We start from the raw sequence: 27,479 nt of genomic DNA, 5'->3' as shown, positions 1-27,479 counted from the left end.
CAATAAGATGAAAAGTCCTTTGCAGCCACCCTCACAAGGGAAAACACACAGAAACAACTGATACGTGGAGCCCAGGGTACGGCCGGGATTGAGGTCATGCTGGTGCAGGGCAGGGAGGCAGGGGCTGGGCCGGGTCCTCGGGGTATAAAGGAGGAAGGAGTGTTCAGGCCTTCACTCCACTCTGACGCCACAACTCTGAGCTGCCTCTCTGCTGTGGCCAGCTGGGAATCGGCATCATGAAGTGGATGGTGGTGGCCTTGGTCTGCCTCCAGACCTTGGAGGCGGCCGTGATCAAGTGAGTCTGGGGCCTGGCTGCTGGGGCAGGAGGCTGGGCAGCCTTTTTTTTTTTTTAAATGAACTACCATAGACTGGATGGCTTATAAACAACAGAAATTTGTTTCTCAAAGTTCTAGAGGCTGGGAAGTCCAAGATCAAGGTGCCTGTAGATTTGGTGTCTGGCGAGAACCTGCTTCCTAGTTCATATACCCCCATCTTTTTGCTATCCTCACATGTTGGAAGGGACAAGGAAGCTCTCTGGATGATCTGCCTCTGCTCTGGGACTTCTGGACAGGGAAGGCTCCCTGAATTGGTATAGGATAGGACTCAGCGGTGGGAGGAGATATGGCCTCTGCTTTCAGGGAACTTCCAGTCAAAGGGAGGAGCACCAGCCCTTCCCCCACTGATGAGAAAAGATGGATCGGAAACAGGGAGAATAGGGGTGACTACCACCCAAGCAGACGCTGAACGGCCGGTACAATTATTTCTAGATAGGGAGACGTTTGCTAGTATTTTCCTTAAGGCCCCCAACTTATTTGGCAGATGTCAAAATCATCTAAGCAGAAACACCAGTCATGTAATCTCTATACGCTGAGGTGTCAGGGGATAGGGAACGAGGCGGCACAGCTCACAGGACATCAGGACTCCTGGCCTGCCACACTGCCTGCTATTCTACCACTAAAGAGTGATTTTTTGGCGAAGGGATGGCTCCTCTCAGAAACTTCTTTGAATATGCAAATTCTGTAGCTGTGATGGGGTGAAGCAACCATCAGCCTTCATAGCTCAAGGTGAATGGGTTTAGCAGAGAATTTCTGGACAATGAAGGGTCTTGAGGGAATGGGGAAGAGATGGGGAAAGAAGTGAAAGCAGCAGGAATTCTGGAGCCTGGAACAAGGCCTGGGTGGACCCGCAGAGACCCCTAGGCAATGGCAGCAAGCAGGTCTGGGAGGACGTGGGCAGAAACCCATAATTCAGTACATACAGTTCCAGGGCTGATTTGGGCTCTGGACCACCCAGGCCAAACTCCCCACTGTCCCTGCATCCTGAGAGGAGCATGAATGATCCAGGCCAGACAAGTAGCTGCAGGGGCAGAACTAGGACCCTGTCTTCTGAGTCTCCAGTCTAGTGCTCTTCCCCTGGGCCTGTGCTCTGTCACAGCCAGCCGGCACCAGGTGCCTGACAGCCACTGTAGCAGAGGACTCTCTTTGGGGTGAATTTTGCCATCTATGAAACTTTTATTTTATTTTTTTGGCCACACTGCGCAGCATGTGGGATCTTAGTTCCCTGACCAGGGATCGAACCCGCTCCCACTGCAGTGGAAGTGCAGAGTCTTAACCACTGGACGCCAGGGAAGTCCCTCTGAAACCTTTTTTAAAAATGCACAAATTGGGAATTCCCTGGCAGTCCAGTGGTTAAGGACTCCGCACTTTCACTGCTGAGTGCGCAGGTTCAATCCCTGGTCAGGGAACTAAGATCCCGCAAGCCACGTGGCACAGCCAAAAAAAACAAAAACAAAAACAAAACAAAACAGAACAAAAATGTGCAAATCCTACAAAGGGTAATGTCTGAAGTTCCTCTCCCCTGTCTGGGAAAGTGTTTATGGGATATCTGAGAGTGGAGGACCAGGGTGGGATGAGGACCCATGAGATGGGGTGGGGGCATGCATGGGTGAAGGCAGTTGTTTTCTGAATCTCAGAGCAAGTCCTGAGAAGAGTTTTGAAAGAAAGAGAAAGAGAGAGGAAGAAAATGAGAGGCAGAGGGAGAAAGAGCCAGAGAGAACCAGAGATTGAGACAGAGATGGAGAAAGAGGGAGACACACAGACACGTACAAGCCGCAGACACAGGGGGACAGAGCGGCAGGGAGCCTGAGGCAAACAGTTAGAGATGGAGAGAGAGAGAGATTGGGATATTAGAGCCTCTGTAGGAAAGAGGGAGGTCCTGCCCTGACCCCAGCCCTCCTGCAGAGTCCCCGTGAAGAAATTAAAGTCCATCCGTGAGACCATGAAGGAGAAGGGGATACTGGAGGACTTCCTGAGGACCCACAAGTACGACCCCGCCCAGAAGTACCGCTTTAATGACTTCAGCGTGGCCTCCGAGCCCATGGACTACATGGACGTGAGTCCTGACCCTCCCCGGGGCTCCCCTCGCCCTGCTGCCAAAGGCAGAGGGCCAGGCCTGGGCTGTGAGCTGCGCCCTTCCTCTCTGCACCTTCCCACCCGGCCCCTGGGCCTGCCCCCGTCTCTCAGACCTGCCAGCCCGGAGACTTCATTGGCGGGCAGAGCACTCAGGGGCCCCTGCTGACCTGGCAGCTGAGTCCACAGAGACCTTTGCAGCTGCCCCGGGCGGGCTTGGACCGAAGGTCTGCGGGTTCTGGGCAAGCGTGGAGGGCAGGCTTGGGCCCCTGCTTCTGGTGCGGGCTGTGGGGCTGGTCACTCTATCACTCTGTTCGTGGAGGAGGCTGGGCCTGATGGTCCCTGGATCCCGCCAGAGGTAACAGTCTGCCCGTGTCCCCCCTCCCCCGCCCAGGCTGCCTACTTTGGTGAGATCAGCATCGGGACCCCACCACAGAACTTCCTGGTCCTTTTTGATACTGGCTCCTCCAACCTGTGGGTGCCCTCTGTCTACTGCCAGAGCCAGGCCTGCAGTGAGTACTAGGTTGGGCAGGGGAGGGCGGCTGGCAGGGCAGGGCACTGACACCCTCTGGGGAGGGGCCGCACTTCATAAAGATTGCTGGGGAGAGCTTCAGTTCTGGAAAGGACCAGGGACTTGTCCAGGGTCACATGGCACATGCCCAAGCCAGAGGGAAGAAGCTGGCCATGGAGCTGGGTGGCACCTCTGCTTTCCCTGCTCACCAATACGTATCCCTTCACCTACTCCAGCCCAGCCCAGCCCACTCCACTCCGTCCTGTTTGCTCTGCGCAATGCCATTCCATCCTACTCCACTCTACAACACTCTATCTATGCTACTCCACCCCATGATTTACTAAGTTCTTACTGAGTATCTCAAGGGACACGGGAGAAGGATATAGATGTGGTCCCCTCCCTGTAGTTGTATTTGGAGACAGGAGATGTTCACTTCCTAGGGCTGCCTTGGTCCCTGCCAAAGCCTTGGGGTTTGGGTCTTGACACCTCTAGTCCAGAAGGTCCCTCATTGGCCCCATCCTAGGCTATCTCAGGATCCTGGTGTGGCCAGCTTCTCCTCGGGGTGAGGTGAGGGTCAGGGAACGCACAGATGCCCTGGAGGTTCATTCACTCCTTCATCCAATGAGTAATTTCTCGGCACTCGCCATGTGTCAGGAGATCTGCTGGGGGTCAGGGAGATGAATAGATTCTATATAACCTGCCCATAGGGAGGTCACCATCCTAGGGCATCTCAAGATTCTGTAGGTCAGAGTGGGCTTTGGAGTCAAGGCTGGCCAGTTCTTGTGGGTCTTCCCATGCCAGGAATGTCAGCTGGCCACCACCTGACTCAGTGGCCGTTGGGGGGTGGGGCGTGGGGGGGTGCTGAGGCCCCAGGATGTGAGCCCAGGCTGGGAGACATGTGGGCAGCCCGGCAGGCCTGAGAGTGGGCCAGCCTGACTTCCCAAATTTTCCTTCCCTTGCAGCCAGCCACACCCGCTTCAACCCCAGCCTGTCCTCCACCTACTCCAGCAATGGGCAGACCTTCTCCCTGCAGTATGGCAGTGGCAGCCTCACCGGCTTCTTCGGCTATGACACTCTGACAGTGAGTGATGCTGCCGGCTGCTCCCGTCCCTACCCCCAGATGTGGGGAAGGTAGTCCGGGGCTGTGAGCTGGATTCTAACCTCCAAGTTCTCACAGTCTGATGGGCAGACTTAGATGGAGGCCCTGGAAAATATGGGAAACACCTAGTGCTCTACCGTACAGGCCAGAAAATCAGTACAATAAAGGCTCATCCAGGGACTTCCCTGGTGGTCCAGTGGTTAAGACTCCGTGCTTCCACTGCAGGGGGCATGGGTCTGATTCCTGGTCGGGGAATTAAGATCCCGCATGCCACAAGGCGCAGCCAAAAAAAAAAAAAAAAAAAGCTCATCCATTCACTCATTGAACCCTCACTGCGGGCCATTATGTGCCAGGCACTGAGGGCACCACAATGGTTGCGATGACCTGGTCCTTAAGGAACTTAAAGCCTCGGGAAGAAGAAGGTTGGGGTGGGGAATGCTGCAGCAGTCGGGGATGGCTTCTTGGAAGAGAAAGTGGCTTTTGCAAATGTGTCAAGAAGAGAAGCAGCAGAAACAAAGGAGGGATGAAGAACAGACCCTTGAGGGGTCTGAGGAGGGGGAGCCTGGGGGAGGTGGGTGGAGTTACACTCGTCACCTCCCATCCTCTCTTTCCCCTCCAGGTCCAGGGCATCCAGGTCCCCAACCAGGAGTTCGGCCTGAGCGAGAACGAGCCGGGTACCAATTTCCTCTACGCGAAGTTCGATGGCATCATGGGCATGGCCTACCCTGCCCTGTCCATGGGCAGGGCCACCACCGCCCTGCAGGGCATGCTGCAGGAGGGTGCCCTCACCAGCCCAGTCTTCAGCTTCTACCTCAGCAGGTAAGGAACCACCTGGCGGTCCCCAGCTCCCAGCCCATTGCCCCCGTGGCCCTGGACGGCTGAGGTTCAACACTTTGGGATTTGAAGGCCTCCCAGCAGGCATATTTGGCAGGGCCTTTCCTCCTGGGCTTCTGACTCTTCCTCCTTCCCTCCCCAACCCCTGCATCTGTCCCTGGCCACTCGGCCTCTTCTTTGTATTTCTTGGCCACGACAGTATCTCTCCTTCCTCCGGCTGAACCCTTCTTTGAGCATTGCTACTGCTTCTCCACACCTCTTGGGCTTACCTCCTGCCCAGAGCCCCAGTTAGCTCATTTCCTCCTGACCAAATGTTTTCTACCTGGACACCTCTTTTGTGTAGAAATCTATTGCTTCATCTCCTTTGATCTATTGTTCTAGCCAGGTCCTGGAGTCTTCTGGTCTAGGTCCACCATGAACTCCTAACAAGTTGTTATTCTTACCACAAACACGAGCCAACTCAGTGATTTATGTGGATGGGCCCCGGTGCCAGGCAGTAGGAGGGGTGGGGGGGGGCGTCGCATGTGGCCGGGGGTGGACTTTCTTTCCTCTCCAGAATTAGACAACTACCTTCTAGGGATAGTCAATATCTACTCTCTGGGGCTTAGTCATTTGAATCTTTCAACCACATTATCCTGTTACAACGGTTGCTGGCCTCTGTTTACAAGTACTCTGAGTTTAGCCTGTAGGAGCTCTGCCCAGTTCCATGCTCGGGTTCGTCTTCTGTCTAACAGGGGAGGCCCTGCCCTCCCCTCCACCTGGGCCCTACCTCCCTCCGATCCCAGCAGAAAAATAACAAGCTGGGCCCGGGTCAGGCTCCCGTGGACACGCTCCACCAGCAGCACAAAGTGAAAGGGAATGGAGAACGTGGTGTGCGGCAGGGTGGGGGGCCAGATGACCAGAGGCTTCCCCAGAGGCAGCGCTTGGTGAAGCAGCAGCACCTGGGAGCCTGAGGCACTGGGAAGTCTGAGCTCCAGTTGGGGGTGGCGGGGGTGGCGGGGGTGGGTGGGTGGCTGGGGAACACAACCTCTTCCCTCAGGGAGCTCCGGTCTGAAGGGAGACACAGCCGTTCCTCAGGGAGCCCCAGTCTGGAGCCAGGGCAGGACCTCTGTTTTCCTGCCTTTTCCACAGCCACTCCCTGACTCACTTTTGCTTTACGTCCTGCAGCCAGCAGGGCTCTCAGGACGGGGGAGCAGTCATCTTCGGGGGTGTGGACAGCAGCCTGTACACGGGGCAGATCTACTGGGCCCCCGTCACCCAGGAGCTGTACTGGCAGATTGGCATTGAGGAGTGAGTCTGCGGTGGGCCCTGGGGGTGTGGGCACTTCCTCGGAGCAGGCTCTGAGGCACTTCATGTCACACACACACATCCGGGCACTGTCGGGTGTCGGGGGGGTGGACAGAGGACCCCAGAGACCTGCGCCTGCAAAGCCACAGCTGCCCTCAGCTGGGGTTTCAAGGCCCAGGTCGGCCTGGAGAAGAGGGTGGGGTGGGGACAACATAGGAAGGGGCAGGACTGAGAATCCCAGACAATTTGGGCCCTGTAGTCCAACCCTAGGGGCTTAGACATTAGAAAACTGGGGTGTGTAAGGGGGAGGGACTAATTTGCTCAAAGTACTTACAATGAATCAGTAACCCTGGCCTTCAGTGTTTCTAGAACCATCCTTGGAACTCTTTAGAAAGAGATTCCAAGGCCATTTAGGTGGCCTTTGACAGACTTTGGTATGAGGCAGGAGGATGGCTGGATTGACCTCTGCAGAGTCCTTATCTTCCAGAGGTGCACCTTGATTCTGTGGTTGCAGCTCATCCCCTAGCTGCCCTGAGCTGGGAGGTGCTGAGGCCGCCCATCTCCTCACCGTTCAGGTTCCTCATTGGTGACCAGGCCACAGGCTGGTGCTCCCAGGGCTGCCAGGCCATCGTGGACACTGGCACATCTCTGCTCACCGTGCCCCAGCAGTTCATGAGCTCCCTTCTGCAGGCCACAGGGGCCAACGAGGACCAGTATGGACAGGTGCGTGTGGCGGAGGTGTGCCCCTTCCCTGGGGGAGGCCAGCCAGGGGGCATTTATGGTTTTTCCTGGGAGCACAGGAATAGCCTGATTCTTGGCCTCCCTGCTTCTCGCTGCCCCCAGGCACTGGAGGTGGGGGCCCCAGGATGACTGGGGCTGGGAGCTGGCTGGGGGCCTGAAGGCTGATCCAGGGGAGCCAGATGCTTGTGCGAAAAGGGTGTGGGGAGGTCACTACTAGGCAGAATTTCCTCTGAGCTTCAGCCCCTTAGCAGAAACAGGTTACACACCTGCCGGGCTTTGCAGTAAGAGGGAAATAACTAGACTGTGCTGCCAAGCCCATGAGTGACAAGGGATAACCCTTCAGTCCACAGCTCCCTCACCTCCACAGGGCCATGCTCTCTGCCCCGTGCCCCCTCCTGAGCCCACCAAAGGGTTTGCCTAATTAATGCATTCCCACTAACTTTGGTGGACTGATGGGCCATGCTTTCTACAGACCTGCGTGTTTTAAAAGGACACTTGCAGAGAAGGGAGTGTAGATTTAACCTCTCTCATGGGGGAAATTCAAGCAAGAGTCATGTTTGGGGGTGAGAGAGATGCTCAGGTGCCCCCAGATCCCACCCTCTGCACGTGAGTCCTCCTGTGTAACACGAGCAGTATTGGTGTTGCAGCCTCCAGTCCCAAAGCAGGCTTGGGGCTCAGGCCCGGGTCCGGAGGGGCTGAGGTGATGGGGTTGGCAGGTCCTCTCAGGGGGGAGATGAGGCATCCTGGGCCCTGTTCCTCTCTGCAGTTTCTCGTGGACTGTAGCAACATCCAGAGCCTGCCCACCCTCACGTTCATCATCAATGGTGTGCAGTTCCCTCTGCCGCCCACTTCCTACATCCTCAATGTAAGTCCCAGCCCCTGCAGGCTGAGAGAGTGGGGACACGATCGGGAGGGTGGGGGATGGGGGATGGGGGTGAGGGCTGGGAGGAAGGGGTGGGTAGCCAGAAACGCTGGGTCTCCTTACCTTGCACCATTTCCTGATGCCTTGCAGCATTGATTTCTTTTCCCCATCCATTGATTCTAAACCCCCGTCTCTGGAACGAGGCTATGAAAGAGCAGAGTGCCATCTATTATTAATCATTATTATTAATTAGGGGGGAGGGGCACTGGCTCTTTGTTGATCACTTATGAGAGTCAGCCACGGAGTGAAGCACTTTGTCTACATTTCCCTGATTACTCGTCACAACATTCAATGAGCGAGATACTAATTCTATTTTACAAATAAAAACGTGGAGGTTCAGAGAGTTAAGTAACTGGCCCAAGGCCACATAGCTAGTCGGGGTGAAGCTAAGGTTTGAACCCAAGTTGGTCTGGCTCCAAGACTTTACCGCCAGGCTGACCTGCTCCAAATCAGGAACAGGAGGGAGTCAAGGAGACCCTGCAGAGGGAGGCCTGTTGCAGCCTGCCCTCAGCCATGCCAGAATCCCCCAACAGCCCGGCTCTGGCTCTGGAGGCTCAGTTGGCCTGTGAGCCCTCAAGGGCAGAAACTTTGGCTCACCTGTTTCTGCATCTGTGCTGCTGGCCTGGGGCTCTGGGCTGAGCAGTGCCCCCATCACTGTGTGAGCGGATGAATGAGTGTTGCCCTTCTGTGTTGTGCAGAACGACGACAGCTTTTGCATGGTGGGGGTCGAGGCCACCTACCTGCCCTCCCAGAACGGCCAGCCCCTGTGGATCCTTGGGGACGTCTTCCTCAGGTCCTACTACTCCGTCTATGACTTGGGCAACAACAGGGTGGGCTTTGCCACCGCCGCCTAGACTCAGCGCCTGGACGCCCGGGCTCCCTTCTCCCTCTGGGCCTCCCAGGCTACAGGGGGTTCTCTCTGCATTTCCTCTCTGCATGTAGCCTCCCTTCTCTGGACTCTGGACTTTCTCTAACAATAAATCTTTCTTCTCCATATCGGCCAGCCTGTTGTTTCTAGAGGGCAGTTGTGGCCTGTAAGGCAGCCCCTGGTCGCAGACAATGGGGACAATGAGAGTCAGGGGCACATTTGCCTCTGCTGCACCATGTTCTCCCTGAGTTTCTAGGAGGTTTGCAGTGGGTCACTGAGAACCTAAGAGAAATAGGGCACAGGGTAGGGCTTGGAGGTGGGCCCTGCATCCCTCAAAGCTTGGAGTCTGTTCGCAGCTTCTCTCTGGAGAGGGAAGACAGTGGTAGTGGCATGGAAGCAGGGCATTCCTTTGTAATGGACAATCCAAAATGCTCTGCTGACCTAATTTACCAAACTGCCACCAGAGTTACCCCGCACATGTGCACTAGCAGTGTGACTAGGGGTCCAATGTATCCTAAATCTGGGCCTCTTCCTCCTTATCTGTGATCAAGTTTCACTAGGAGCTTTCAGAGTAAGGCTGGATGCCGATACACACTTGTAACAGTCATGGATCCTTTAGGGAGAGATCACCTGATGCCACCAGAACCTAGTAGGTTCTAGGAGGGCTCCAGAAGATCTGGGCTGAGTTAAGCCTATCGTATTTTAACCCAGACCCCTATGTCCCAGGGCTTGTCTTTAAAGAAGGGCTGGCTCTCAACCATGGACAAGAGGGATAGGTATTTGAATCACATGAAAATCAAGCCCATTTGTTCTAACCAACTGAGCAAGAGGTCTTGTCCTTCTGGACTTCATGGACTTCATTCCTGTCCTCCATAGGACCCACCCAGCAAAAGACCCAGAAACCTGCGGGGGGCGGGGGGAACATGGTATGGGGAGGGGGAGGAGGAGGAGGAGGAAGAGGAGGAAAAGGCAAAGAATGATAGCTCAGCACCCTGTAACTTCCAGCAGGGGAAGGTGACACGAAAGAGGTCAGGAAATTTCTGTCCAGCAACATGGCAGTGGGGGGGGGTACCTGCAAGCTCGGGCTGATGAGGTCTAGGTGGGGAGGGGGTATATATAAATGGAGAACTCACAATTAGAGGGGAGGTGGGCTCTATTTTATAGTCATATTTCCTTTACCATGCTGACCAACCTTGTCCCTTATGCTCAAGATCCAGGTCTGGTACCCGACTCCAAACCAGGAGGGAAACTGAGGTTTGACACAGAGGGGTTTCTATGGCAACAGCACACCATCTGGGACCCTACATCTTTCCTAGACTCCAGGAAAGTCAGCCCGCTGCAAGCCTCTCCTTGGGGTCAGATAGGCCACAGGGTGTATTGTGGTGATCTGTGGTTCGGACATCACTTATTGAAAAGAGAAAACTTGCAAAAGGGGTATAAACGAAGTGAAACCAAGTTTCCAAACTAAACGCCAAGTCCCTCTACAGGCCTGAACTCACAGAGCGGGACTACAAATCCCGGCGTGCCTAGCCGAGCGGCAGGGAGGACTACGCTTCCCAGCGGGCTCCGCGGCAGGCCGACGTGGGGCGGAGTCGGGCGGGGCGGGGCCGCAGGGTAGGGTGCTGCCCTCTGCCGGGCGCGGCGGGAAGTGGGTGCGGAGTGACAGCAGGAGCCCCGGCGCCGGGCGCGGGGCTCGGTGACAGCGGAGGCGGCGGCCGCCGGCTGGACGTAGGGAGCGGCGGCGGCGCCGACGGCAGAGGGAAGGGCGGACGGGGGCGGGCCTCCCTGGTGGCGCGGAGCCTGAGGAGTCCGGGAGGGGGTGGCCGGCACAGCTCTCGGGCCGGACACCTGAACTTGGGACAAGTTGCCGGAGCCGCGGGGCGCGGGCGGCGGACGGATTGACCTTCATAGTTAGGTGAGCGGCGCCGGGGGGCAAGGGGTGCGCGGAGGGCCCGGAACCCCTGACCGAGGCTCGCCTGCTCCGATCCAGTGGGTCCGGGAGACAGGTGGGTGGGTGGGGGTGTCGGCTGGAAAGGGGAGCGAGACCGTGTGCGCCGCGCTGCCACCCGCCCCGCTGTCCGTCTAGCCCGGGACGCCCGGCGCATGGCCGGGGCGGCGCTGCCCGCGGAGCTTGGGAGCCCCTTCAGCCCCTCCCTTCAGGCCCGGGCCGGGGGACGGCTTCTCTGCGACCTTATGTAACCAGGCGGGAGGGGCCGTGGCGGGCACGGGCCTTCCCGGCCCGGGAGCTGGGAGTCGAAGGGGCGGGAGGCGTGGGAGTGAACTTGCAAGAAGTTTGAGGGCGTGTGGGCCCGGCGCCCACTTACTTCTTCTCCACCGGACGCGGCTGGGGCGGGTGGCACGGGGGAGGGAGGGCGCTGGAGGTAGGGGAGGTGTGCGGGGGCCGAGTCCGGCCGGGCCAGGCCCTGCCTGGATGGTCCGGGGGAATGGGAGGGCCGGAGCGGCGCCACGCCCCGGGGGCCGGGCTGCTGGAAGCTGAGGGGGGGCGGGTGGAAGTACCATCCCTCCCTCCCTTCCCGTCCCTTCCTCCCCCTCGGTCTCTTGAAGAAGTCGCCCCTGCCAGAGTCCCCCGGTATCCCTGAGCGTAGTCTTTTTCTCCCCCTTGCATTATTCCACGACCTTAGGGAACCCCAACCCCAGAGCTCACCCACTGCACGCCCCTCTTTCTACCCTCCCTGGAGCTCGCAGCCATCTGCCCGCCCCGAGTGTCCCCCTTCGTCTCGGTCCCGAATCCCGGAAAACACGCCCCTTTTCCCCCCGATTCCCTGAGTCCGCACCGCCCAACCTCAGGCTGTCCCGCCCCCGAGTCAGCGCTCCTTCTTCTCCCCTCCTCCCGGTACCCCGATCAGCTATTCGGCCGCAGCGAGTGCGCTCGCCTCCTCGAAGGGAGCGGGCTGATGCCAGCTCGGCTCCCCCGCCCCTCGGCCCCCTCCCGCCGGGGGTTCTGGCTTCACGCACGGCTGCCCCGAGCTGGTCAGGGTTGCGCGAGCAGGTTCGCGCCGAAGCCGCCCGGCGCGCCCCAGCCCAGCGCCCAGGGGGAGGGAGGAAGGGAGGGAGGGGGAGAGGGCGCCTGGGGCGGGGCTTGTCTGCGCGAGCGCCCGCATTGCCCAGGGCTCCCCCACCCCCTCCTCATTCCAGGCCAGCCCCTCACCGCGGGGTCCTTCTCAGATGCCCCGTCCACTCCTGCCGTCGTCCTCCCGCCCGTCTGTTCTGGGGATGGTTCTGCGCGAACAGTTTCTGGACTAAACTTTAGCGCTTTGGCTTAGTGTTCTCTGGGGAAGTGTCAGTTAATTGCCTCCCAGACCCCACCCCCCACCCTGAGAGAGGGGTGCTTGGGTGAGCAGGGAAGGGGACAGGCCGGTTCAGGTCCCCAGTGACACCTCTGGGATGTGGGCTCAGGACCCTGCCAGCTGAGATTCCACCGGCCCAAGACCTGGCACTCTTGGGCAACTGGGGGTGGAGAGGAAGGTAGGGGGCCGGTCTCTGGTGTCCTCCACGGCTGCCAGATGTGGGTGCCCTCAGATCAGATCACAGTTCTTGGTTCCTTGGCTTGTTCCCTCTGAGGCCTTCACTCTTCCCAGCCTGAGAGATGGCTCCCAAGCCCTGCCTTCAGGGAGATCACAGTCTGCGAGAGAGACAGCCAGGCCAGAATAGGCTGGAGAGGGGAAGGGCTGGCTGCCTTGGGAGCCCTGCCTGGTAGCCTGAGGTGTGCTTGTACCATGCCTCAGTTTCCCCAGCCGTGGGAAAAATAGCAATTCACTTGGGCCCCTTCATTCTGCCTGCCTCCTGGCTTCTAGATGTGAGTCGGGAACCAGAGAGTGTAAATGAAGGGCTGTTTAGGGTGACTCTATGCTCTGCTTGTGTGGGAGAGCAGCCAATGTTGCTTACAGTTTACAAGGCCTGTTACAGCTGCAGTGCTATTTTGTCCTCAACTCAGATCTCTGAGGTGCAGCCAAATGAGAACCCAGGTCTCCTGGTTCTGTGTCCCATGGAAGGGGTGCAGGGATTGGGGACATCTCGTCAGGTGAGCACTCAATCCAGGGAGAGCCCCTGGGCTTCTGTGGGCTGATGGCCTGGTAACTCACAGTCAGAGGTGGGTAGGAGGGTGGGCCAGGGCAGGCAGAAACCCATCCAGGGTTCTGGGATGATGGGAGTACCCAGTGCTCACCTCCATGGCCAGTGAGGCCTCCCTTTCAGCCTCTCAGCTGGAAAGCAGGTGGGAGGGGCTTCCCACCTCTCAGGCCTGGCTGCCCTTAGAGGGTCTGGCTTCTGGCCTGGATCCCTCCTGGGGCTCTGTTTATGGCTGTAATTGCATCATTAGCCAGAGTTTATAGAGTTACTTAGCACCTGCCCCCACAGGGAGTGGCCTAGCCACCCCCTGGCTTCTGTCTCTTCCTTTTCAAAGTCAACTTGGTTTCTGCCGGCAGCAGGGGTTTCCCCAACCGCAGCTGGCATGAAAGCCAGGTTGGGCCTTTGTCCTAGGGATGGAGGGCAGTCAGCACTTGGGGCCCAGCTTGGGGCTGCCCTGGAGATGACCGTGGAAATTGGGTTGGCCTCCTCTGATACAGAGGGAGGGAGTTCAGAGTTCCCAGAGCTGCCAGAAGTGTCCACATCCCAGGATACAGTGGGTGTTTTTGCATGTAGTGTATGTAACCTCATCTGAAAAGAGGGAGATAAAAATGTACAAACTTCACAGGCTGCTGTAAGGAGTCAGGTGCCTGGTACGTGGTGAGTCCAGGGTGCTGCTCTGTATGTCAGTATGGGATGTATGTGATTGATGGGAGTTTGTGTGTGTGGTTATGAGGTTATAGGTATCTACATACATGTATATAGATGAATTGTGTATATGCATGTCTATGAGAGTGTAACGATAACTTAACATTAATAGAATATGCATCTATTCTCTTTATGCTATAATAGAACAATATTGTAATAAATTTTAGTTCTAACAATAGTTGTCAACATTTATTGTATATTTACGCTTCAGAATGAGGTAGTACTTATTATTTTCATTATACTGATTCAGAGAAGTTAAGCAGGTTGCCTGAAGTCACATAACCTGGAAGTGGTAGGGATTCTAACCCAGGCCCAACTGAGTCCAAAATCCATGTTCTCAATCCCTGCAGAAGACCACGTCAGGGTTTCCCAGGAGTTCTCTCTTAAAAGGCAGGGTGTGTGGTGGTGCAGGAACCTTCTTTTCCCCCTCTGGGGTCTCCTGCTCTGAGCAGGGGTGGGACTTGCTGAAGCCCCTGCCTCAGGACACACCTGTCTCCTGGCTGCTCTTCTGAGCTGCTGACACAGGTGATGAAGGACCCCTGGCAAGAACTCTCCTGCCCGGCCCGGGGAGGAGATGGGTTCAGACAAGGCTTCCTGGGTCTCCTTGGATACCTCAAACATTCCCTTACAGTGAAGCCCTCAGTAGGCACTTGTTTAATCTGATGTGGAGAAAAGACTGGGGAGCTATTGGGTGAGAAGGGGACAGCAGAGAAAGTCGTGAGAAGAACCCAGGAGACCCCGCGCTGACAGGCCATGTGGTATCACAAAATGCCTATAGTGATAATGTATAAAATATACCTTGACATGACCTGGGACCTGCCTCACATTTTAGCACCCATTCCCACCCTTATTCAACCCTTTCCTCCATCCTGCCCATTTCTCTTTATTAGTGTGGTAGACTGCAAAGATGGCCCAAATTTTCTCCCTCTGTGTATCCATGGCCGGTCCCTGCCTCTCTCAGCCTCAGTTTCCGTATCTGTGAACCTAGATTATGTGTGGAGTCCCCTCCAGTGCGAGCCTTCTACCGATCTTCCGCAAAGGCACCAAGGCAGGAGAGGCTTCAGAAAGGGTTGGGTATGGGGTGCAGGGGAGGGGGGAGGTGCTGCCCAAGTCCACTCAGGAGAGCTTTCGCTAAAGCCTGGCCCCGTGGAGCGGCCAGCCAGTTTTTCTTGGGACAGAGCCATAGCTACCATGTATTGAGCGCTGGGCTAAGTGTACCCTAGAGCATGAGCTCCAGGGCCAGGGTGCCTGGCTTGGAATCCCAGCTCTGCCACTTACTAGCTGTGTGACCCTGGGCAAGCTCCTTAACCACACTGTGTCTCTGTTTCCACACCTAGAAATCGAGGAGTATAGTAGCACCTACCTAATAGTGCTGTAGGGAGGGCTATGTTGGTGCTCGCTGCATGTACAGGACCTAGAACAGTGCCGTGCTCAAAAAATGTTAATTATCATGATTAACTCCTATAATGTCTTTATTTCTCATTTCCAGGTGAGGAAATAGAGGCATAGAGAGCTCTAAGGGAGAAATAAAGACCTATGGGTTGCAAACAGGCCTCTCCCGTGGGTCTAGCAGCCTCGAGCAAAATGCCTTGTATGGGGCTTTGCAGACTCCATGGCCACAGTCCTCACCACTCCCTGTTGTACCACACCCTGCTCGGTCTCCACAATTAACAAGGTAGCAGATTTGGCCATGCCTGCAGCATCTCTACCCCCCCTGCCCTGCCCTGCCCCTTGGGACTCCTAGGATAGCATCTGGCCTGGTCACTTACTACTCACTCCTGACCAGAGGCCCTTCCCCTGCCCTCCTGCTGCCTGGCCCTCTTGCACTCTGACCAGAGATACAGATCTCCTTGTCTGCAATGCCACTAAAAGCAGAGATAAAATCTCAGCCATAAGGCAGGATGTGGAACTTACCGTGCCCACAGGAAATGCTTTGCTGGCTGTGGGGCAGTGGGGCAGTGGGTGAGAGCAGAGGGCAGCCGAGAGGGGCAGAAGCAAGAGGCAGAGTCATCACCAGTTTTCTTTCCTGTCTCTTAAGTGTGGGCATGAGGAGGAAGAGAAATGAGGTCTGGTCATCCCCACCCTTGCCCAGCTTCCTTGGGGCCAGGCCGCCTTCTTGTCTTCTATCCACACAGCGGGGTCCCAGAGTCAAATGTGATGCCATGGGATTAATCCAGGAATTCCAACAGACTATCCAGAAACCCATGGTCCATATTCCCTCGTCCCAGCCCTTGTTCATGCTGGTCCCTTCTCCTGGCAACCCCTCCCCTACTCCCCTCCCTATAGGCAAATCCTCTGTCCATAAAGGTACACCCTTCCAGGAGACCAGGGGACTGCTCTATCTGCAGCTCCGGCTGGATGTTGTGATGCCCTGGGGAGCTCTTTTAAAAAAAACTGTTGCATCTGAGTCTTCAGGGAGGGGCTTAGGCATCAATATTAAAAAAAAAAAATTTTTTTTGTCTGATGATTCTAAAGCCCTGTCTCTAGGACAGTGGTTCTCAAATTTGAGTGGGCATCAGAATCAACTGCAGGATTGTTAAAACAGATTACTGGGCCCCACTCTCAGGGTTTTTAATTGAGTAGGCCTGCAAATTCCAATAGGTCTAGAATTTGCAATTCTGACACGTTCGCTGGTGATGCTAATGCTTCTGGTCCTGGGACCCCACTTTGATAACCTACTGTTTTGCAGCTACCCAGGCCAGAGCTATCTGTTTCCTGGGTCTCCGATTCCTTTGGGTCTCTTAGGCCTGTCTCCTTTTCGAATCCAGGTCCCCAGGGGCAGGAACCACTCTGAGACCATTTGGTGACCCCTAGTCTCTGGTATGGTCAGCCCTCCCTCCCCCATCCTGACTTTCTGCCCCCACCTCCCATTACTCTGACCAGTGTCCAGTCTTAGCCCCACCCTTCAGGACAGGTGCTCAGGAAATAGTTTCTGCTTAAGGCAAGGTGAGGTGGACAGCACCAGCCCCGAGAGTCATCAGGACACGGGGGCGGTGGGGTCTGAAGCTCCCGTAAAAGTGCTTGGAGCCAGGGTGGCATTGCTGGCACCAGGGTGGAGGTGTCCAAAGCAGCCCAAAGTGAGGCTGTAGAAAGACCCATCATGTTATTTTACTTTCCCACCCTGTGGAGGGTGTTTGATCACTGAATTGCATTTTTTGGTTAATAATAAAAATGATAATACACATGCAAGAAATAGGCATTTCCTTCTCCTTTCTTCACCCGGCCTGGAGATGTTGGAATGGTGGGTGGGGGTCATTGTTGGGAGTAGGGATGTGTCCATCATCTTCCAGGGGGTCCTGGGCCTTGAGGGCAGCAGATAGTCGGGTGACACTGGGGTTTCACTGGGAGGCCTGTGCGGGTGGAGTCTTCCTTGGAAGCTGGGGGAGTTGCAGGGAAGCCTTCTGGGAAGTGAGAAGAGGTGATGGCAGGTCCTCCAGCCCTGCAGGGGGGTGGTGAGATGAGCTGGAGTCGGAGCCCATCAATCTACAGATGAATGGACTGCTCCAAGGTCACACTCTGAGTACAGGGGTGGGGTCTGTCTTGTAGGATGCAGTATCGCCAGTGCCTGGAGAGAGGCTGGTGTGTAGTGGGTGCTCAGTACAGCTTCATGAAGTGAGTGAGCGAGCATGAATTGGGCCCCGGTCGTGTGCTCAGAAACGAGGACACACAAATGCTTTACCCGTGGTCTCTGCCCTGCAGGAACGTCACCATTTAAGACCCAGGGACTGGTTCCCAGGGACTTGTACAGGGAGGAGCTCCCCGCCTCTGCCCACAGTGATCCAGGCCCAGCCTGGCTCTAGCATGGGACTCACAGCCTGTCCCTCCCCGCAGAGAGTTTGCAGCAGCAGCCCTGCCCCCTACCCCCCCACCCCCCACCCCCCACCCCAGTTCTACCAGTGGGTCTGTGGGGTGGGGCTCCGGTTTGTTTTCTCCTGTTTGCCTAGGGAAGTCACAGCCTGTCCTCAGCCTTGTTTACAGTTGGTTTGGGGACAGCACCTGCCCCAGCTCCTACATCCCTGAGGGGTGCAGTGTGGCCAGGAGGTGACACACTATCCTGTCCACCCCCTGCCGCCTCTGTCCCCTCCCTGCCCTGGCCAGGTGTGCTCTCAGCTGCCCCTGCCAGCGAGGCACCATCTGGCTTTGCCGTGGGCTGATTGGAGCTGCAGGGCTGTGGGCCTCAGAGGCCGGCTGGCGCAGCCCCTGTGTTGTCGAGAGGAGGGGACCGGGATCCAGGGAGTGCGGGCGACCCACTCCAGCATCCATTGGAGTCAGCAGGCACGGACTGAGTTGGGGCCTGGCACTGTGCCGGCCAAGCAGGGTGGGTGGGAATAAAGACACGGCTCCTCCCCCAAAACTGATAGCCTGGTGGGGAATTTCAGTAACTGCATAGGACAGTGAAAGGCAGAGTGATGTGAGATAGTACAGAGCCGTGGACTAAATGACCACAAATGTGTCGACGCCTGGCCCTTTGGTCTGAAGAGCATTCTTCCTTTTTTTTAAAAATTAATTTTTATTGGAGTATAGTTGATTTACAATGTTGTGTTAGTTTCAGGTGTACAGCAAAGTGAATCAGGTATACATATCCACACATCCACTCTTTTTTTAGATTCTATTCCCATCTAGGTCATTACAGAGTATTGAGTAGTGTTCCCTGTGCTATACGGTAGGTTCTTATTAGTTATCTATTTTATATATAGTAGTGTGTATATGTCAATCCCAGTCTCCCAATTTATCCCTCCCCCGCAGAAGGGCATTCTTCCTTGGTCCAGAGGGAGTTTTTACAGAAGGGCTCGTGCCAGCACTGAGAACTTGGCTCAGCTCTTCTCACCCCTTGAGCTCCAGAAAGGGTGGCTCTCTCGATCCCTGGGTCCTCCCACCCAGGGGTCACCTCTGCAGGCCCAGGAGCCTTCCTTCCTGGATAGAGTCCTTTCTTCCCAGAGGCCTAGAGGCTGCTGAGTGAGAGGTGAGGCCACAGGGAGGCTGCTGGCTCCTGAGCTACCCGCCTGTCATTTGAAGCCCAGGGCTCTGGGGCACACGGTGCTAAATTGGGTGCAACAGCTCAGGCCTCTTTGGGCACACCTGTTGCTGAGCCCCAAGACTTGGGCTTGGAACCGGAGCAGTGCCTCTGCCCCCCCACCTCCAGCATCCCTCTCTTCCCCCCTCTTTCCTTTGCCCCCCACATCCCCATCCCTCTGACCCTTCATGTAGTTCCATGGCATCTGGAACATCAGGCCTAGATGCGGGTGTGTCTTCCTGTCCTGCTTCATCTTCTTCATTTCATTTTTCTGCCTCTCTCCTTCTTTTGGTGTATTTAGAGGGTGTGTGAGGCCCGCCCTGCTCCCCTAGGGCCTTCCCAGTGTGGACCTCTGAGCTCTGCTGTCGGGGACCCAGAGGAATGACCCAGGGCAGGGTGAGGTGGGTGTGAGGGAGCCCAGCATCATGCAACCCCCTGCCCTTGGCCACCAGGGGCATGTGGTGGCTGGGATGCCCGGGGGTGGGTGGGAGATCAAAGGGCCTGGTCCTGTGGGCTGAGGGGCAGCCCATAGTCTGGGCCAGCTGGAGGAGCCCCTCTACAGACAGCCCTGGGTGTCACTGGCTCCTCCAGACCTGTGACTAACTATAGCTTCTCATCCAGTAGGTTTGGTCTAATCATAGTGGTTTTCAAAGCCAGGTGTGAGAAGAAAATATTAGAACTTCTATTTCTATGTATTTCTATCTCATCCTTTTGTCCCTCCTTTTATGGTGAAATATAGCATAATTGCCAAAAGGAGCATAAACCTATATGGATAATATAATAAATAATTATAAAAGTGAATACCCAGGTTACCACCACCCAGAGGAAGAAACAGAATGTAACCTGCATTCTGAAATCAACTTGTGCACCCCACCTTGGTCATAAGCCCCTCCCCCAGAGCAAACCACTGTTGTGACTTTCAAGATAATCAGTTCCTTGCTTTCCTTTATCATGTAACCACCTGTACCTGCATCCTTTAGCAAGAGAGTTTAGTTTTGCCTGATTTTGAGTCTCTAGAGCTGGAATGACACTGAACATGTTCTTTTGTCACGTTGTGAGATCCGTCCACCATTGTTGTGTGTAGCTGTGGTGTGTTCATTTTCACTGCTGTATAGTATTCACTGTATGAACTTGTTACCATATTTGTATCCATCCCGCCACTCATGGACTTTTGGGTTGCTTTCCTTTTCTGGCTACTTGTGAACAATGCTGTAAGAACATCCTGGAATTTGCTTCTTGGTACACTGGTGCATACACTTCTCCAGAGTCCATATAACCCGGAGCGGAATTGCTAGAGCACAGGGTATGCAATGCATATTTCAACTTTAGTAAATACTGTGTTAAGTGGTTGCACCAATTTACTCCTCACTATTGACACCTAAGAGTTCCTATTGCTCTGTATCCTCACTAACACTTGGTATTGGTAGACTGTTTCAGTTCTGTCCCACTGGTGAGCGTGTAACAGTATCTCATCATGGGTGTAATTTATATTTCCCTTCTCACCTTTTTTATAGATCTATTTTTGTGTATGTTTGCTCACATGCATGATATATTAATATACTGGTATTTATAAGCAATCCCTGAGAAAAGAAACTAATATTGGGGGTGCTCAAAATTTTTTACTCACAGGGGTGAGTGATCAAAATAATTGAAAGACCACTGAAATATTGAATGCCAGGGCGGGGGCTGGTTTATAGGTTGGCGGGGGGAGGTGGTCTTGGGACGAGATTCCCAAGTGGCACTGGCTGCCAATGAGGCAGCTCTGCCCAGAGGGTACTGAGCCGACAGGGTACTTACAGCACCTTCAGGCCCTCTTGCCTGGCACATCTAGGGCTCCAGCTGATACCCTTCAATTTAGAATTGGCAGGTGCCCATCTTTCAGGTCCTTTTAGGGCAGTAGTTCTCTTTGTCTCCCAGGGGACATTTGGCAATGTCTGATGACATTTTTGGTTGTCACAACTCAGGGAATCCTACTGGCATCTAGTGGGTAGAGGCCAGAGATGCTGCTAAAGGTCCTAAAATGCTCAGAACAGCCTGGCAACAAAGAGTTATCTGGCCCCAGGTGTCAGTCATGTTGAGGTTGAGAAACTCTGTTCTAGGGAAGGATCCAGGAACCTGAGATTTGCCATGACCTCGCTGTGTGGCCTTAGGGAAGTGACTAAATGCTTTGAGCCTCAGTCTCCTCATCTAAAAAGGAGGGTGGCAAGGGTTGCTGCCCCCTCCCCTTCATAGGTTGTTGTCAGGACTGGGGAGAGGGTGGCTGTATAGGCATCTTGGGAAGCATCCCTGCAAAGGGGCCCATGGCCATTATTTCCAGGGGGTGGGGGGTTTCCAGCGCCAGCCCTTCCCCTCGACTGTGCTCCCTGTCCGTGCACTGAGCTGGAGGCGTCAGGTGATGGCCGTGAGCCTCCTGCTACTCCAGGTCTCAGAGGGCTGTGGGGGAACTGCCCTGAGGGCCCCTGCCTTTTGATGAGGGCTGCAGAAATGAGGGGCTCTCTGGGGAGCCCTGGGGCCCAGGAAAAACCATTTCTGACTTTGTCCTCAGCTGGGTGGGAGTCCAAGGTTGTGTGGGGTGATAAGAGGTGCTTATCATACTCCTTATCTGAGGCCCCATTTCAAGTCCGGTGGTGAAGCATGGGAGCCAGAGGTCATCCTTAGGGGCTTTGTACACCCAGGCCAAGCTTTGTGTCCCTCTGGAGTTTGCTATCTCAGGGAGGGCCCAGGATTGGGCCAGAGTCTGGGTCAGAGCTCTCCGGGCCTCTTTGACCTCCCCATTCTGAGGCTCACCTCACCCCATGCATCTTCAGGAACCTTGGCGTGCCTAGTCTCCCCGCCACTACACTATCCCTTCCTGAGACATACTCTCGTGAAAGGGCCTAGTAAACTCATCCACCCTGAGATGTAGATGACTAATGACAGCTCAGTGACTACCAGCCTTTCTTGACAAGCAGTATCTACCTACCAGGGCTGGGAGTCCCTTAGCCACGAGAAAGAAACACTAGCGAAATGTCAAGTGTCTCAGGCTGTTAGAGAAGTGCTTCGGGGGCTGAGGAACCTCTGAAATCGCATGTGTAGCAAGAGCATTTTCCCACAAGTGAGAATCGTACGGTGGCTCAGATCTCCCCAGAGCTGCACAGGACTGTGCTGGGTCTCAGGGTCCATTTCAAGGTGGGCCAGAGTGAGAGTGTGAATTGGGTGTCTGGAGGCCCTGGGAAGGCCGAAGGCTGAGGTCACAGGTGTGGGGTCAGTCAGGAAAGTGGTGAACCGTGGGGCTTCTGGCTAAGGGGACACACACCTCCAGGAGGGACAGGGAGGATGTGTGGGTTAGGGTCTGGCCCGCACGGGACCTAGTAGGATTCCTGCAAATTCTTGCCCCTCTGTGCCTCTCCATCTCGGTGCAGGGGCAGCTTGGCCTGGGTTCCTGTGCGGCTCTGTGGGCAGTGGGGCTGTCATTGGCTCAGTCTGGAGCAGGGAGGGACCCTGTAGGTGGCCTGGAGCCCCGGGTCCGCGAGATGGGAGCTGGGAGCCCATCTGCATTGGGTAGAGTTGTGGGTATGAGAGGCCTTCTGGGCGTGTGGTTCCCTCTGCACTGTGAGTAATCCTCAGCCACATTTGCAGCTCCCAGGGGATTGTGCAACTTCCTCTCAGGCCAAGGTGCAGGGGGCTGGGTGAGAAACAGCACTGGGGAAAATGAGGAAACTGGGGCCGGCGCTGGGGCCAGGGGCACGGCCCTGGGCTCTGGACCCCCGAAGAGCTGAGCGTTCCTGGGGGCCTCCTTCCAGGGGGCTGCCCTCTCCAGGTACACGGGCATGTGTGCATGTGCGTGTGCGTGTGTGTGCGTGTGTGTGTGTGTCTTTGGGGAGCTGGGTTAGTGGGGATGAGGTCCCACAGGCTGCGCTGGCATGTGGGTATCTTTTGAGCGAGGTCAGGGCTGGGGAAGCAGGTGGTGAAGGGAGGGGCTGGGGAGAGGATGGGATGGTGGAACGCACGCGAAATCAGGAGAAGCAGACTGCCAGCCCCACCTCTGCGGAGCCGTGCAGCCCTGGCCAGTGTAACTAAGCGCTCCCTGACTCCTCTCCTCCTCTCCTCCTCTCCTCCTCTCCTCCTCTCCCAGGCTCGTCTGAGCCTCTGGTGAGGAGGTAATGGGCATGATGCACTTAGCCCAGCGGCCAGGCTGCAGGAAATACACGCTGACGTCAGGATTGGGAGCAGACACTGCCGGGCCAGCTGGGTTCAAATCCTGGCGCTGCCGCTTTTGCAGCTGTGTGATCCTGGGGCCTCAGTTTTCTCTTCTGTAAAATGGAGATGACAGTTACAGTGCCCACGGTGTGGGTTCATTCTGAGGATTAAAAGACTTAATTCACGGAGAGTGCTCAGAACAGCACCTGGCACAGGTTAATGTCGTACCTGTATGTGAGCATGTTTGTGTACAAACAGCAAAACACCAGGTTCACGGTGATTATTTCTGATGGCGAGGATTTGACTGGGGACTGGGGATACTAATAAGAGCTCCTGTTTCCAGACCTCACTCCACGTCAGATGCTGGGCCAAATGCTTGACCTGTACCAGCCCCTTGGACCCTCACACTCACCCTATGAGGTGGGTGCTGTCATCACCCCCATTTCACAGATGGGGACACGGAGGCACAGAGGCATCGCGTGACTTACCAGGGCAGTAATGTCAGTGACGAGAACAGCAGAATGGTCTGCCTTAGCCCTGCCGGACCTCCTCTGGATTCGGCTGGAGGTGGGCGGGTGGAGAGGAGGGAGCAGGGTGTGTTGTGAGGGGGGGTGGGGGCCCGCCTCACGGCCCATCAGCTCCGGCCAGGAGCCCTGTCTTCTCTTTGTACCATCTCCAATCACATAGTCAGCAAATATAAAGAATGACATTAATATAGGGAACGGCTTTTTCGTAGTGGGAGGGAATGGACTTCCTTGTGCAGAGCTCCCTGCCCGTGGGTGGACTTTCTTTTTTTTTTTAGAAATTTATTTATTTATTTACATTTATTTTTGGCTGTGTTGGGTCTTCGTTTCTGTGCGAGGGCTTTTTCCAGTTGCGGCAAGCGGGGGCCACTCTTCATAGCCGTGCGAGGGCCTCTCACTATCGCGGCCTCTCCCGTTGCGGAGCACAGGCTCCAGACACGCAGGCTCAGTAGTTGTGGCTCACGGGCCTAGTCGCTCCGCGGCATGTGGAATCTTCCCAGACGAGGGCTCGAACCCGTGTCCCCTGCATTGGCAGGCGGATTCTTAACCACTGCGCCACCAGGGAAGCCCCCGTGGGTGGACTTTCGAGAAGAGTTGAAGGCCGCTCACCTGGGGGGCAGGATGGGGCAGGATGGTCATGAACGTGGCTCCAAATTCAAGCAGCCCTGGCTCTGACCCCTGCCTGAGCCGTTTACTCTGTGACCTTGGCCTCAGTTTCCTCACATGTAAAACTCCTCCCAGTCCCTTCCTCTTAAGATGACCGTGAGGATGAAATGAGATACCATAATAAAATGCTTAGCACAGGCCTGGCCGGAGTCAGTGTCCGCCAAATGGATGCCTCTCTTAGGCACCTGTTACACAGAGAGTCGTGTGCCAGGCAGGGAGCGGGGCTATGCAGATATCCTTGGAGGGCCATTCTTTGAACTGTGGATCAGGGCCACTGATTGGACCCTAATCTGGCCATGAAATCAGCTTAGTGGGTCTCAATGAAAATGAAATGAAAAGGAAGTAATAAATTAAATGGAAAAGAATGATAGGAAACATCCAAGTGTATTGCACAGTACTGGTAAGTGTTGTTTTGTACAACTTTTTTGGAGTTTCATGTGCATGTGTACACGCACTCCGTGTGTGTGTGTGTGTGTGTGTGTGTGTGTGTGTGTGTGTGTCCTGGGTCAAATAAAATATACTTTTCTGTGAGTCATGGTCAAAATATTTGGGGCCACCGCCTGAGAGATGATCTCCCTCCCGTGCAGTGATGTTTATGGAGCACCTACTCAGTGTAAGACCCAGCTCCACATGTGGGAGCCAGACTGGGGGGTTGGGACCCAATTCTTAGCAAGGTGGCTGTGTGAGCGGGCCCGGTGGAGGTCAGCAGACACGGAGGGCAGGGGGTGGTTAGGGAGGGCTTCCTGGATGATGACATGCATGGGGTGGGGACAGTGAGGGGAGGCAATGCCTTGGGTGAGTGCTTGACTTGGGGTCTGGAGATAGAGAGCCCCCCAGTGGGGGCTCCCTGTCAGTGGAAGGCTGCGGGGCCAGGCCTGGCCAGAGGTGAGGGTGAGGGTTGTCTCAAGGCACTGGGTGAGGGCTGTGCACGTCTTCCCTGGCTGGGGTGGGGTGGGGTAGAGGAGGACTCAGGTTTACTGGTGCTCCGCCCAACCCCCCAGGACTTGCAGGATCTGCAGTGATGGGTGGGACTCAGGGCTCAGATACTCTCCCTCCTCCCCTTGGCCCCTGGGAGTCTCCTGAGTCTTCTCCTCCTTTTTGCTGCCCCGGCTGGCTCAGATGGGCCTGGCCTGGGACCTGGCTCAGCCCTGTGAGCTCAGTCCAGGAGCCAGAAGCCTTTCTATGACTTAGATCTCTGCCCGGGGTAAGTTGGGGTCTCCGTTTCTTCATCTGTAAAGTGGGCATACAAATCCCTGAGCAGCCAGCCGTCTGGGTGGTGATGCCCATCTTGTGACCTAACAGGGCTGAGCTGGCTACAGGAAGTGTGGCGAGCTCTGGGTGGGTTGTAACTGTTGTCTCTAAGGCTGGGAGGGCTGGGGCAGGTCATGAGGATATCAGCTGCCTCGCTGGAGAGCCCCCCCACCTCCCCACCCCGTGAGCTGGGGCAAGGGTGGGGAGAGGCCTGTGACCCATGGTGAGCTGGGGATATCCCCAGCTCTGAGGGGGAGGTGGCCCATTAGGGGCCCCAGGGGATGAGACCCAGGTTTGGCCTGGGTCTGGGAAACCCAACCTCCAGAGCCCCCACCTACATGGGGTACCCGAGGAGCCCCAGCTTGGAGGCCTGTGATGCCAGGTGGAGGGTCTGTGTCCTTGGACTTATTGGCAGAGGTCAATTTTCAGGAAGCTGTGGGTGGCTTTGAGCCTGCCAGACCCAGAACCCAGAGGCTCAGGCGTGAGCTCCCACAGGAGGATGTGGTATTTAATGAGAGGTCACGTATATTGAGTACCTACTGTATGCCAGGCACTTTTGTATATTTGCAAATTGAATCTTCACAATAACCTAACGTGCAGGTCTTTTTATCATCCCGTTTTTAGGTGAGGAAACTGAGGCTCAGAATGGTCAAATCTCTCTCGCTAGCTAGTGAGTGGCAGAGCTGGGCCGAGGGCATGAGTTCTGGATTCAGGCTGCCAGGGTTGAAAGCCAGGCAGTAGCACTTGCCAGCTGTGCAACCTTGGACAAGAGCCTGAACCTCTTTGCCCATTCATTTCTTGCTCTGTGAAATGGGTATAACCACAGTGCCCTCCTCAAAGGGTGGTTGTGAGAATTCCATGAGATTATGGAGGTCAAGTGCTTGGTACTTAGGACACCATCTCTCCTGTCTGTACCAGGGAACCATGGTGTGGCCCGGGGCCCATCCTCTGGTCTCCTTGGGTCCCAGTCTCCTCAGCTGTGTGACACCGGGTACTGACCCCTTCCCTGCCCTTCTCAACAGAATTGCTGAGGATCAGATGGGATCAAAACCCCGGATGGGTCCTGGGGGAGGCCTTCACAGAACAGAAATGCTAGACTCTTCAGCCCCCAGAGCTACCAGGAATTTTTCAGGGCTTGGAGCTAACTGCAGGTCCCGATGTCTTTTGTCTGGGCCTGCTTCAAGCTTTCATGTTTCCTGCTGGCCCGTGGAGGCATTTGAAGTGCTGACCCCAGATCTACTCCAGAGTTTCTCAAGAAGTGTTCTGTGGAAGGGTTTGGTGATCAAGCAGGTGTGGGAGAGTTGAAAAAAAAAGTAAAATGGATTTCTTTGCTACAGGACTTGTCAGAGCCTTTGATATGCTAATATTCTTTATGCACCTCCAGTGTGTGGTCATGGTATACTTCAGGATATTTCAAAGGCCTGGTGTTCAAAGCTCCATTTTCCAGATGGAGAAACTGAGACCTAGAGTGAAGCCTAGGAAATGATTTTCCCAGATCATGCAGTTATCTCTAACAGAGCTGTGACTAGAGCCCAGGGCTCCTGGCTCCATGGCCCGTGCTCTGCCCAGGACACCGACTTCCTTCCCTCCTTCCTCTCTTCTTCTCAGAGAAACGTGTGTGGTGCTGCTCCCTTCCTGAAGGCCCTCACCTTTTTCTGGCCCCTTCCCTCTGCCTCCCAGCAGCGTTAGAGGGTGTCCTGTTCCTTCTGGGTGTCGCTGGAAGAGGAGCATTCGGGCTCCTGGGAGATGCTTCTGGGCTGGTAGGTGGCAGTAAGGCTTCATCCCAGCTGAGGGGCTCCTAGCAAGTTAATTCAGTTTTCTGAGCCTCAGTCTCTTCAACTGTAGAGTGATACTCATCACCTTGTCTCTCACCTGCAGGTACTGAGGGGTTCAGCTCTGACACCTTGTGTGAATGTGCTCTGTTAATCTTCAGTTCATGTCCAGATGTCCATGAGTCTAGCAATTCTGATCATCTCGGGGTGGGGGCGATGAGGGAAGAACATGGAAGAAATGTGGGAGCCCCTGGCCGTGGGATCTGGCATGGTTCTGACTCCCACGGTCCGATTTGCTCCCCATATTTGACATCTGCCCTTTAGTATACTGCTGGTCCTCTCTGGTCTCAGTTCCCCTGGTCACCTAGGAAGTGGGCTGGTCTGGCTGACACTAGGGACCCGTTTCACAGGTGAGGGGAGGGGAGCCGGGGGCATGGTTTCCCAGTGTCCTGTGGGGAGCTGGTGTCAGAATTGGGAAAGAAACTCAAGTGTCTCGGTGCCTCAGTATGGCTCCGCCTTGAGCATGGTGGTCTCCAGAATCTGCCCACTCCTCTGATCCCCCGGCCCCTTCAGGCAGGGAGTGTGTGCGGGCGTGCCCACATCTCTGTC

At 55.6% G+C, this 27,479-nt stretch overlaps 2 protein-coding genes across 3 annotated transcripts in view; both read left to right on the top strand.

Annotated features, from left to right (window-relative positions):
• Positions 1 to 236: 236 nt before the first annotated feature.
• On the top strand, positions 237 to 8,656 carry PGC (progastricsin). Its single transcript, XM_068557725.1, has 9 exons — positions 237 to 295; positions 2,241 to 2,391; positions 2,803 to 2,920; positions 3,882 to 4,000; positions 4,638 to 4,837; positions 6,020 to 6,142; positions 6,715 to 6,862; positions 7,647 to 7,745; positions 8,501 to 8,656. Exons 1-9 carry the CDS (start codon positions 237 to 239, stop codon positions 8,654 to 8,656), a joined length of 1,173 nt encoding a protein of 390 aa, XP_068413826.1.
• A 1,732-nt stretch (positions 8,657 to 10,388) lies between these two features.
• The window catches only part of TFEB (transcription factor EB), a 47,610-nt gene continuing 30,519 nt past the window's right edge, over positions 10,389 to 27,479 (top strand). The window contains exon 1 of one of the 2 annotated variants that reach the window (XM_068558597.1): positions 10,389 to 10,585. The gene's annotated coding sequence lies outside the window, so the exon portion shown is untranslated. Of the gene's footprint in view, positions 10,586 to 22,182; positions 22,278 to 27,479 lie in introns of those variants that run through there. The other variant, XM_068558596.1, reaches the window with a different exon arrangement.

This window comes from Eschrichtius robustus, chromosome 12, assembly GCF_028021215.1.
Source record: "Eschrichtius robustus isolate mEscRob2 chromosome 12, mEscRob2.pri, whole genome shotgun sequence".
NCBI lineage: Eukaryota > Metazoa > Chordata > Mammalia > Artiodactyla > Eschrichtiidae > Eschrichtius > Eschrichtius robustus.
The sequence above is the reverse complement of the archived record's forward strand: the minus strand, read 5'-3'. Positions and strand labels throughout refer to the sequence as shown.

What these genes read in the sequence shown, in the direction of transcription:
- PGC (XM_068557725.1), top strand. Translation starts at nt 237, where the DNA reads ATGAAGTGGATGGTGGTGGCCTTGGTCTGCCTCCAGACCTTGGAGGCG. An exon ending in TTGGAGGCGGCCGTGATCAA is followed by an intron (nt 296 to 2,240) that starts GTGAGTCTGGGG and finishes GCCCTCCTGCAG; the next exon opens with AGTCCCCGTGAAGAAATTAA. An exon ending in ACGAGGACCAGTATGGACAG is followed by an intron (nt 6,863 to 7,646) that starts GTGCGTGTGGCG and finishes TCCTCTCTGCAG; the next exon opens with TTTCTCGTGGACTGTAGCAA.